The sequence below is a fragment of the Echinops telfairi genome, unplaced genomic scaffold (assembly GCF_000313985.2).
Source record: "Echinops telfairi isolate 266 unplaced genomic scaffold, ASM31398v2 ScPeMD7_2;HRSCAF=8, whole genome shotgun sequence".
Taxonomy (NCBI): Eukaryota; Metazoa; Chordata; class Mammalia; order Afrosoricida; family Tenrecidae; genus Echinops; species Echinops telfairi.
This window is the reverse complement of record NW_022103898.1, coordinates 33,904,111-33,915,562: the sequence shown is the minus strand read 5'-3', so window position 1 is coordinate 33,915,562 and position 11,452 is coordinate 33,904,111. Positions and strand designations below refer to the sequence as shown.

The window sequence follows — 11,452 nt, the reverse complement described above, 5'->3', positions numbered from 1 at the left end:
GGGTGTGTGTGTGTGTGTGTGTGTGTTGTGTGTGGTTCTGGATCTGGCGGGACCAGTTGGGAGAAGGGGTGTGTGTGTGTGTCCTCCAGTGTGGCCCTGCTGGTGGCTTCTCTGAGGTCTGGACTTCCCCACCCTCAGCTGCCCTCCCTTGTCACCCTTTACAAAATGTGCTATCACACACAGTCTGCTGTGATGTGGCATCCTGGGGGGGAGGGGCGGGGGAGGGGGCTGTGATTTATCAGGCTGGGGATTCTCTCTCTCCAGATGTCCCCTCTGTGCTGAGCTTTGAGGCTTGGAGAGGCATTGAACCACCCTGCTTTTGAGAGTGCCCTGGGAACAGGTGTGCCCGAATGCAGAAGTGGTCACTGCTGATGCCAAATTTGCCATTCAAATGGCATGAAAAGCTCAAGGCAATGTCCCAAAGGGTCTGTTGGGCAAGGCTGGTGGGCCTTCCTGTTGGCTGTGTTGGCTGAGAGTAAGGTAAAGGGAGTGGGCTATCCCCCAAAGTTCTCTAACAGCGCACAGCGCGGATGGCTTCAGACGCCCATTTACTTAACCAACACCTGTGGCGTGTCTTCTAAGGACTTCACCTTCTTGGAGCATCTGAGTGGCACCGACTGTCTGAGTGCTCCCCTGCTCACTGGAGGAGGTTCTAATCTACCCAGAGGTGCCTCCAAAGAAACACCTGGCGATCTATGTCCAACAAACCAGCTACTAAATAGCCCACTCCACTCTGAAGCACACGGCACTGCCATGAGTCAGAAGCAACTCGATGGCAGCTAATTTTAGTCCTCTGAACAGTCCGATGAGCTGGGTGCTGTGATTATTCCCATTTGGAGGCACGGAGAGGTTACAGGACTTGTCCAAGGTCACACAGCTCTTCTCCCCAATGCTCTGATATAAAAAGAATCACATGACAGGTTCGAAATAGAAAGTCCTAGACAGCGTGGGAGGAAGATGTAGAACAAGATTCAAAACCTTCGCCAAGACCAGGCTTACCAATCTGCTAGAGACGGGTAGAATGCCAGCTGTGGTCCTTAGACCTCCACTGAGTTTCTAGGAGACCCTAGACCAGCGGTTCTCAACCTGTGGGTCTTGACCCTTTTGGGGGTCAAACGACCCTTTCACAGGGGTTGTCTGATTCATAACAGTAGCAAAATGACAGTTATGAAATAGCAACAAAAATGATTTTATAATTGGGGGGGGGTTCACCACAACATGAGGAACTGTATTAAAGGGTTGCGGCATTAGGAAGATTGAGAACCACAGCCGTGGAGTGCTCTCGGCACTACCTCTAATTGTCCCCTGGGGTGGGGGTGGGGGGAAAGTGGGGCTAAATTCCAACTAAACAGGAGGGACACTGGAGCCCTGGGAGCATGTCTCTGGTTTCAGGAGTCCTTTAGAGCTCAGAGCCAAGGGAGCCCTCAGGTCAGCCATTCAAAGACGGGCTCCCTACTCCTGTAAAGATTTACAGTGTCAAAACCCACAGGGGCAGCTCTCCTCATCCCCGAGGGTCACTCTGAGTCCACCTTAGACTCGAAGGCAGCGAATTTGGATTTTTGTTTGGTTTTAGAGCCGAGCCGTGAGTGTCAGGGATCGCAAGTGCCTGCTTTGACGAGTCTGTTGGGAACATTCTATCAGGCCCGTCCAGACGCTTGGATGCGCCTGAGCCTCCTGCACTGAAGGACGGAGTAAGGTCATGCCTCTGGCCCTGAGAAAAAGATTCTTCCGTGTTTTCGTCTGCTTCTAGCCTTGGAGCATCGGGGGTGAGGTGGGGTGTGTGTGTGTGTGTGTGTGTGTGTGTGTGTGTGTGTGTGTGTGTGTGTGTGTGTGTCGGGGGTGAGGGTAGGGGGTGGTCCCGTAGGTGCTGTGGTGAGAGGAGCAGTGTTGATCGCTAGCTGCTGGGGTGAGGCTAAGCTAACGAGAATTCTGTTTCCACGTGAAACAGGAAGGCAGGTTTCAGGAATGGGATACTAGTACGTGTGTTGGGGGAGTGATTTGTACAGATTATTGTACTTTCTGGTGATAGCTGCATTTTGTTTGTTTGGTTTTAATAAGAAAAAAGTATCACCATGGTTCAGGCAGGATGATTGTCCATCAAATTCTCTTTTTTTTAAATTAATCATTTTATTGGGGGGCTCTTACCAATCTTATGACAATCCATCATTCAATTGTATTAAGCACACTTGTACATTCCATAAAATTCTTAGATTAACACTCCAGTTTTTCTCTTAAGTTGAGCCAATGCTTGACCCTTTTTTTTCCACCTACCCAAAATGGCAGTTTCATATGGTTTCAGCTTCTATTTCAGACGATCTATTTTTATGGAATTATCTCCCATCTATGTCCTAAAGGTAGCATTTTACTATACAGAAATCTCCTTGGGGGACAGCTAACGTAACACTGCCCAGGAACACCGTGTCTGACAGCCTGCGTGGGTGAGGAGTGACTGGAGTCTGCCAAGTTCAAAAGCAGCTTTGTCCAGAGCAAAAGATATCCCTCCCTTGCTGCCTCCGAGCCCATTCCGATGCCTTGTGACCCTCCAGGACAGCGTAGAGCTGCCTGGGTGGGTTTCTGAGACTGTAACTCTTCAAGGAGTAGGAAGCCCCGGCTTTCTCGCGAGGAGAGGCTGGCGCAAAGGCTGGCGAAGAAAATGAAAGACTTCAGTAAATAGTCCGGAGCAGAGAATGAAGCCCAGGAGCCACGGGCTCCACTAGCTTACGAGCAGAAACTCGAGGTGGTGCTTGGCTTCCACTACTGGTTGCTCAGATCAGGATTCCACAAGGAAGTCCTGGACAAAACTCAGAACCATAACAAAGGCCAGACTTACGCGTCTGATGGAGGCTGATGGAAGCCCTGAGACCACAGCCACCTTCCCCCCGGGTTTGGAGATGCAAACGCTGACAGGAACAACCAGCCTCATCTTTCTCCTGTGGAGCTGCTGGTGGGTTTGAACCTCTGAACTTCAGTTAGCAGCCCTGCTCCACAGTGCCGCCAAGACACCTTGTACAGAGTGTGTCCAAACTCAAATCCAAGCTCCCTGTCATCGAGTCCATGCCGACTCGAACAGGGTAGAAGTGCCCCTGTGGGTTTCTGGGACTGTATCTCTTTACGGGAGTAGAAACCCTCATCTTTCTCCTGTGGTAGGGCTGGTGGTTTCAAACCACTGACTTTTTGGTTCGCAGCCTGGCACATAGCCACATACTCTACCAGGGTTCCTGTTTATTTCAATAATGGCTTTGCTTTACAGATGTTTGGTCTGTTTCTCCCAGGATGGCCCCAACTGCTCATTCTGATGTTGAACAGATCTCCTGTCACTCCTGCCACCTTCCCGAATCCCATGTTTCCAGAGAAGCTGGGAAGGTTCCCTGTGAAGCTGCCTTGTGTAGCATTTCCCCTCTCGGCGGCAGGCACATGCCCACTGCAAGCCCATCTAGTGACATTTATCTTTCTTTGATTTAATTTGCCTGTCACCCCTCCAGGAGTGGCCATAGGATGCTCCCTGCCACAGGAATGTGGGACGATTAATGAGTCCCTCCCGGAAGAGCACTGGCCCACCCGGGAGACAGACAGCATGGGGCTTTTAATGCTTGGGACTCTCCGGCCCTTTCTGTCTTCAGTCCTGCAGCAGCTGACACAGGGGAAATAAATAGAAAACGGAAACCTTCCCCTCTCCAAACATCTGTAAATAAACTAGTTTTCTGCTTTTAGAATGGTGTTAGAGTGTCACATGGGGTGGGGACATTTACCAACCCCAGAGCAGCTGTGGAAGTTAGAAATGCACTGTGTCACACGCGTGCACACACACACACACACACACACACACCACACACACAACACATCCACTAATAAAATGTTTTCCACTTGTCTCGGGAGATCACTTGAGAGTAAAATCTCCTTAGTGCAAGTTGCATCTACGCTGTCTTAATGCCCGAGCACAGTGCCAGCACCGGGTGGCTGCCAGCTCTTGAAAAGCCATGTGAGCTTCTGGCACCGCTGCCTGTGGAAGGCCCGGCTTGGGGGTGGGGGGTGGGGGGAGGTTGTGATGAGAGAGTGGGGGGTGCTTGCTTTTTGGGCAAAACAAAGCGTCTGACAGTAGCGGAGTATTGGCTCAACACTCCACAGGACCCGTTTAGGATTCGCCTGTTGACAATTACCCAGAATGAATCACCAACTTCCTTTTATAAAAAGATACTTATTGGCGTCGACACTGGGCATCAGCAGCCCCTCCTGGGGAGGAATCCTGTAGCAACGCTCAGATGCACTCATCAACGCAGTGCAGCCTTTGCGAGGGGGGAGCCTGCACTGGGCACCCACTTTCCTTGCAGCACGTGTGGAAGGGAACTGACAAAAGGGCAGCCCGGAAGCTGTGAGTGGCTCAAGGGGTGTGGGGGATGGGGTAGGTAATCCCAGCGCCGTTGCCAAGTAGCCCAGTAAGGGTTAAGGATCCTCACTTTGCAGAGGCTGATGGCCCCAGCCAGCCCCTGTCCAGACCCACCTCCCCCCGAAGATGGAGGTCCCTGGCTGGAGCCAGTGGCTGATGGGCACAGCTGGCAGGACAACTGTGTTTAGGGACCTGCCTCTGTGGGTTCACCCTGAAGGAAATTAGACTTCAATCCTTTGGTGCTTCTTAGGCAGTTTTGTATAATCAACATGAAATAGGTTAGAAGAAGAGATTTTAGGTCCCTTTCTTTTTTAATTTTTTCCCAAATATTCACCAGGTGCCATCAAATTGTTTGATTCTGACTCGTGTACACTATGGGTGTCAGATAGAACTGATTCCATAGGGGTTTCGGGGATGAATCACCACCCCCACCTACCTCCCCAAGAAGATCACCAGGCCTTTCTTTCAAGGTGCTTCTCCAAACCAAAGCCAAAGTCACTGCCCTGGAGTTGATGGTTCCGACTCACGGTGACCCTAGAGGACGAGGTACAACTGTCCCTGTGGGTTTCCAAAATGGTCACTCTTCACGGGAGTAGAGCAGCTGGTTAACCTTGAGGTTAACAGCCCAATGCATAACCCACTGTGCCATCCGGGCTCCTCCAGGTGGCCCTGGAGGGACTCAAACACCCAGCCTTTCCGTTGGCAGTTTCATTGTTTGCACTACCCAGTCTTCCTTTCCCAAGCGGTCGGTGATGGCCGTGGTGCCGTCAAGTTGGTTCCGAACCGCTGTGAGCCTGTGAGCAACAAAATGAAACTCCACCAGGCCTGCACCATCCTCGCAAGGGCTGTTATGTTTGAGCCCATTGTTGTAGCCAGTGTCAGTCTACCTCATTGGAGCATGTATGAATACTCTTGTTCCTTCTCTTGTATGGTGATTGTAGGGGGTCGCATATTTATACAGTGGACTAACACCAACCAGTCATGAAACACAGCAACCTACCTAATACATGAATAGTACATCCAAGACCCTGAGAAGCAGACCGAAAGGGTCCAACACTGGTATAGTTCCATTTGTGTGGTAGTCTAGAACAGAGGTGATGGAAATCAGAAGGGTTACCTCTAGATGAGGTGGAGTGGTTCCTAACTGGGAGAACACAGGGGTGGGGGCGCTGCTGAGGCCCCCCTGTGTTGTCTCTCTGGATCTGGGGAGGTGGCTACACAGATACATATACACCTGGGTGCACCTTCACTGAGCGGTTCACTTCTTATCAATCTCCTTTAAGCATGGTTCTGGAATGGCACACTGAAATTTTAAAAAATAGATCTAATAAACAAATAAGTGGTAGGTGCAATTTTCATTGTTTTTGTTAGTTTTTTAAAGAAATCGGATATACACCTGGGGGGGACAAGTTCTAAGTGTACAGTTGGATGGATCATCACAAAGTGAGCATATGTTCTAATAACTAGCACTCAACTCAACACAGCATTACCTGCCCCTTAGAAGTACCTCCCTGCTTCTCCTAATCACTCTCTTCACCAAATACTATAGTGAGTTTATTTATCTTCTGTAATATTTCATTGCATTTTAGGTGAAAGCTTACACAGCAAATTAGCTTCCCCTTTAACAATTTTCATGCAAGTTGTTCTGTACTATTGGTTACAACTTTTGCAATATGTTGGCGCTCTCATTGTTTCTGCTCTGTTTGTTCTGATACCATCAATCTAGCTTCCTTTCCCCTCCTTGCCTTTTCATCTTTGTTTTTGGGTAAATGTTGACTGGTTGTTTGAGGAAGCACATTAGTCACAGGGGATACTGTTTATTTTGTAAGTGAATCTGTTACTTGGCTGAAGGGTGACTTGCTCACAGAGATGGTTTCAATTTCATGTTCAAAGGTCCTCTTAGGAGATAGTCTTGGTTGTTTCGTTTCTTGCAGTCTAGTAGGTTTGGCCTTTTTAAGGCATTAATGTTGTGTTCTACTTGAGTTTTTCGTCCATTCAATCTTGCCCCCGTCAGAATAGTCAGTATCAGTAGTGGGGCACCATCTAGTTCTCCTGATCTCAGGTTTGAAGAGGACGTAGTTCCTGTGGCTGCCATTTAACTGTGATATCTGGGCGGCCGCCTTCTCAGTGCTTCCCTTCCCTCCCCTCGGGTGAGTTCTGCTGCTCTTTTCCCTCTACCATGAGCTCCTTGAAGGCAGAGACAATGTATGCTTGTGTTAGCCCAGCCACCAGCACAGTGCCTGATGGATAGTGGTTCTCGATAAATAGTTGATTCGGTAGTAAGGGATTGTCTGATCCATCCAGCCATTTAATTCCTGGGTGCAGTTGGGAAATGCCTTCAGTTTCTAACCCCGTTATGTTTTATCTTTGCTTTCAGATATCAAACGGATCCACTATAAAAGTCTTTAAGAAGATAGCGAATTTTACTTCAGGTAACCAATATGATACCGTTAACCTTTTGTTCTCGCCCAGCTTTATAAACGACCGCCGTTTGCCTCTCTGATGCATTGCCAGGAAGGTGAGATTGAGTTGTTGCCTCATCTTCTCTGCAAGCAGAGAGAAACCCGCTCCATCTGTCTCTGGTGCTAAGACGACAGTGAGCCCTGGGAGAAGGAAAATTAAAATGTAAATAGGTGCTCCGTGCCGAGGAAGGCACTGTCTCTATGCAGCCCTCAACTCAAGGCAGAACCTCACCCCTGTCGAGCTCCATCCAGCTCCTCCATGGGGTGGGGGCCAGCAGACAGGATCCTTTGGGCAAACAGAGAGAAGGAAGCGCACAGATAAATCTCACAGCCCTGCAAGCACTGAGCAAACAAGATAACCCACTTAGGAAGTCATGTGACTACCCACCTCACCAGCTACAGCACTTAGAAACTTCCCAGAAGGTGGAGCGAGAGAGAGTAGACCCAGAGCACCAGCTCCGTGCTGTGTCCCAGGAGCACTGGGCGCCCCAGGGTTCACAAGGCTGCATTCGTGTCCAAAGTAGATTGTCGGGCCCTTCCTCCGAGGCATCTCTATGTGGACTCCAGCCGCCACCCTCTTAGTCAGCAGCTGAGGTTGTTAACCTTTGTCCTCCCCACCCCACTCCCTAAAAAAACTCTCCATGCCATTGAGCCAATTTGGACTCCTGGCAACCCAATAGGATTGGTTAGAACTGCCCATGAGTTTCGGAGGCTGTAATTCAGCGGTTCTCAACCTGTAGTTCGCAACCCCTTTGGGGGTCGAACGAGGGGTTGCCTGATTCATAACAGTAGCAAAATAACAGTGATGAAGTAGCAATGAAAGTAATTTTATGGTTGAGGGTCACCACCACATGAGGAACTGTATGAAAGGGTCGCAGCATTAGGAAGGAGTAGAAAGTCCCATATTGCTCCATCTTTCTCCCATTGAGCTCTTGGTGGTTTCAATCTGCTGACCTTGTGGTTAGCAGCCCAATGCCTACCCATTATACCACCAGGGCTATGGCTCGACCCAAGGGTTCCAGATAGAGGACATTTTTATGGGAAAGCTGAGGGCCAGTTTCTAAACTCATGCACTTCCCCATTAGTCTGAGGGCCTAAAGGCAGTCTTCAGGTGTCGGAGAACTTCCCTGGGTCCTGTCCCCGGTGGTCTCCCCAGGAGCCACACTCCAGCTGAAAGAGCCAGCCCTCTGGAGGGGCTGGCCCTCCCACCCACAGGCTCCAGACTGCTGCACCCAACACCTGGCCACCGCAAGCAGGGACCACCAGGCTCCTGGTTAGACAGAGGATGACTGGGGGAGGGTGCGGACACCCTTTGGACTCGTCCCCTTTGTCAGCTCTCAGGAAGGAGGGGCCATCTGGCCAGCAGTGGCTGTCCCGTGGAAGTGCTGGGTGTCAGGTTTCAAAGATGGAGCCTTCATAGGTGGGGCCTTTGACAAGTGGGATCCCTGGGGACCTGGTCGCAGCGATCTCTTTGTGGCACCTCCAAACAGCCTGTGGGCTTCATCCCTGACCAGTGGCTCTCCCTGTCTCCCCTGTCCTTCCAATCCAGCGGTGAACCACCACCAACACTCTTGCCCCATCAACCGTCTCTGAGTGGGCAGCCCGGCAGTCCCGGGAGAAAGGCACACAGCAGGCAGTTGGGGATACCCTAAGTTGAGGTTCATCTTGACCTTGGTCCTCGACACCGCTCAATCCGACCCTGTTTCTCGAGACATTGTCCTTTGTGTTTCCCCATGTGTCTCCTTCCTTTTTTCAGAGATCAGCCCCACACAGCTTCCCTTACTCAAGTCGATGACTTCCTCCTCTCCTTGCCAGAAGGAAAAATTCTGAACTCCCTCACCATCCAGCACTGAACTTAACCCCATTCCCCCTCCCTGCTGCCCCTAGCTGCCCCCGCTTCCCACCCAGAGCGTGTCTGCCAGCGGCACCTGAGCCTCCTGGCTGTGGTCAGCTGCCATGGAAGCAGCCTTCCAAGATGGCTCCGGGATACGGCCTGGCTCTCGGAGCGCTCGTAGGCTGTCAGCAACCTCGTGTGCCATCTGTAATTTCTTTCCTCCCCTGACACTGCCTCCTTTCCATTGGCACTTCAAAATATTCGAGTCTCCCTCCACTCTGCTCTTAGCCCTCCATTCACCCTGTTTAGTCCCTGCTGACCACGTCACTGTCCCATTGGCTCTCTGAGTGCCACCCCTTCGCCCTTCGTCAGACCTCGGGCCCTTGGACCAGCTCCGTGAGGTCACTGGGCCATCAGACATGCCTTCCGCGGACACCCGCACCAGACACTCTCTCAGCTTGTGCTTTATCTTCACTGTCCTTACTGGAATGACGATGCTAGAATCCTTTATGTAATTAGTCCAGGGGTCCTCAGACTTTTTAAACAGGGGGCCAGTTCACTGTCCCTCAGACCTGTTGGAGGGCCGGACTATAGTTAAAAAAACAACAAAAAACTATGAACAAATTCTTATGCACACTGCACATATCTTATTTTGATGTAAAAAAACAAACGGGGCAAAAACACCTGGCGGGCGGGATAAATGTCCTCGGCCGGCCGCATGAGCCTGCGGGCCGTAGTTTGAGGGCGCCTGAATTAGTCTTTCAGTGTCCCCTGTCAGTTAGAATGTAAATTCTATCCAAGTAAGAATTGGGGGGGTTCCCATCAGCTGTTGCTGTGTTGACTTGAGACTCAGGGTGACCCCAAGAACAAAGGAACGGAATGTTGCCCACCCCTGAATCACTCCCATGATTGATTGCAGGTCAGAACCATAATTGTCATCGATTGCTTTTCAGAAGTAGGTAGCAAGACGTGCCCTCTCTTGCTAGTCTGTCTCAGTCTGGAAGCTTTGCTGCCACTTGTTCAGCAGTTTAGTAACACGCTCCAGCCTCCACTGACAGATGGGTGGCAGCTGCGCAGGAGGTATGCTGGCCAGGAATTGAACCAGGCTCTCCTTATGGGGTTGCTATGAGTCAGCATCGACTCGATAGCCCTCTGTTTGCTTTTTTTTTTGAGTCCCATGCAGGGAAGGCGAGACTTCACACTAATCCACCACTGCCCCCCACAGGGCAAAAACTAAACTAAAACCAAACTGCCCTGAGTCGATGCAGACTCCTGGCAGCCCTGTGGAACAAGGCAGGGCTGCCCCTGTGAGTTTCCAACACTGTAACTCCTTATAGAACTAGAAATCCCCATCTTTCTCCTGCATCACTCCCATGATAGGTTTCAGAGACTGATGGTTTTGATCTACTGACCTTGCAGTTAGCGGCCCAACCCATAACCACTCTGTGACCAGGACCCCCGGAGCAAGAACTTGATCTTTTCATTTCATTGCGATATGCTTGGTAGCTCCAACAACAACACAAACCCACTGCCACTGAGATGATCCCAACTCCTAGAGAGCGACCCGTTATGTGGTTTTCAAGGCTAAATCTATCCGGGCACAGACAGCCCCAGCTGTCTTCCTAAGATTGCTGGTGGTCTTGAACTGCTGTCCTTGAGGTTAACACCCCAATGCCTAGTCCACAGCCCCACCAGGTACAGAAGTATCTGTAAGGATCTGTAAGCCTCTGGCCCATACTACACGGTTCTTAAGAAGATCAGATGCAACCAAAAACCAAACCCATTGCCATCCAGGAATCCGACTCAAAGTAATCCTAGAACAGAGTCGAAGCCCCCCGGAGCGTGTCTGGGACTGCAGAATCCCTGATCTCTTTCCCCTCAGAGGGACTGCTGGTTTCAAACTGCTGACCTTGCAGTCGGCAGCCCAAGGAGTTAAGCACTACGGTACCAGGGCTCCTTCAGATGCAACAGGGGCTAAAACAATGCAGCTATGAAGAGCTCGCCTAACCTCTTCGGTTTATAGCACAATTGGGCGTTTTATGAGATGGGCAATTAGCCCATGGTCGTGTTTTTAACGGACTGCTCTCTCTCCCCTCATCTTTCCGGCCGTTCAGAGGTGGAATACTCAGACGACCACTGCCACTTGGTGAGTTCAGGCTTTCCCGAGACCCGGCGAGCACTTTCCGAGGCAGGGCCTGTCTCCGTGGGTAACCCGTGGGCTCTGTCTTCCTTCCCTTCAGATCTTACCAGATTCAGAGGCGTTCCAGGATGTGCAAGGAAAGAGACATCGAGGGAAGCACAAGTTCAAAGTAAAAGAAATGTACCTGACAAAGCTGCTGTCGACCAAGGTACACTTACTGTTCAGGGGCCACTTTTACGGCTACCTTGGGGGCGGATGATGTGTTTGACTTAATTTCCACTCAAGTGTGAAAATGTTACAAATCCCTTGTGCCTTCTAGCAAAGCAAACTGAAAGTTTAAATTGTAAACGCCTCCTACCCCCTTGCTTTTTATATAAACTCGGCCAAGATAACGGCACTTTACAAATTTCCACACTGGCATCTTCCATCAGGCCCTTCCTATCATCCCCGCTCCCCAGGACTCACCATTTCACTGTTGTTATTTTTCAGGTTGACAGCATAATTATTCCTTTTTCTTTACTCCCTATTATCGATGAGCAATAAAACTCTTTGAATTGCAAATGAAATGCAAGTGTGTGGGGGCTGACGGGGGTGTGTGTCAGTGACTATAAGGCCAAGTAAATCTTACTGAT

At 50.4% G+C, this 11,452-nt stretch overlaps 1 protein-coding gene across 1 annotated transcript in view; it reads left to right on the top strand.

Moving 5' to 3' along the window:
- The window catches only part of PLXNC1 (plexin C1), a 207,800-nt gene that overhangs the window by 185,941 nt on the left and 10,407 nt on the right, over positions 1-11,452 (top strand). The window contains exons 26-29 of the mRNA XM_045291393.1: positions 6,254-6,302; positions 6,727-6,816; positions 10,795-10,826; positions 10,921-11,028. Coding sequence (XP_045147328.1) covers positions 6,254-6,302; positions 6,727-6,816; positions 10,795-10,826; positions 10,921-11,028 — 279 coding nt within the window. The remainder of the gene's footprint in view (positions 1-6,253; positions 6,303-6,726; positions 6,817-10,794; positions 10,827-10,920; positions 11,029-11,452) is intronic.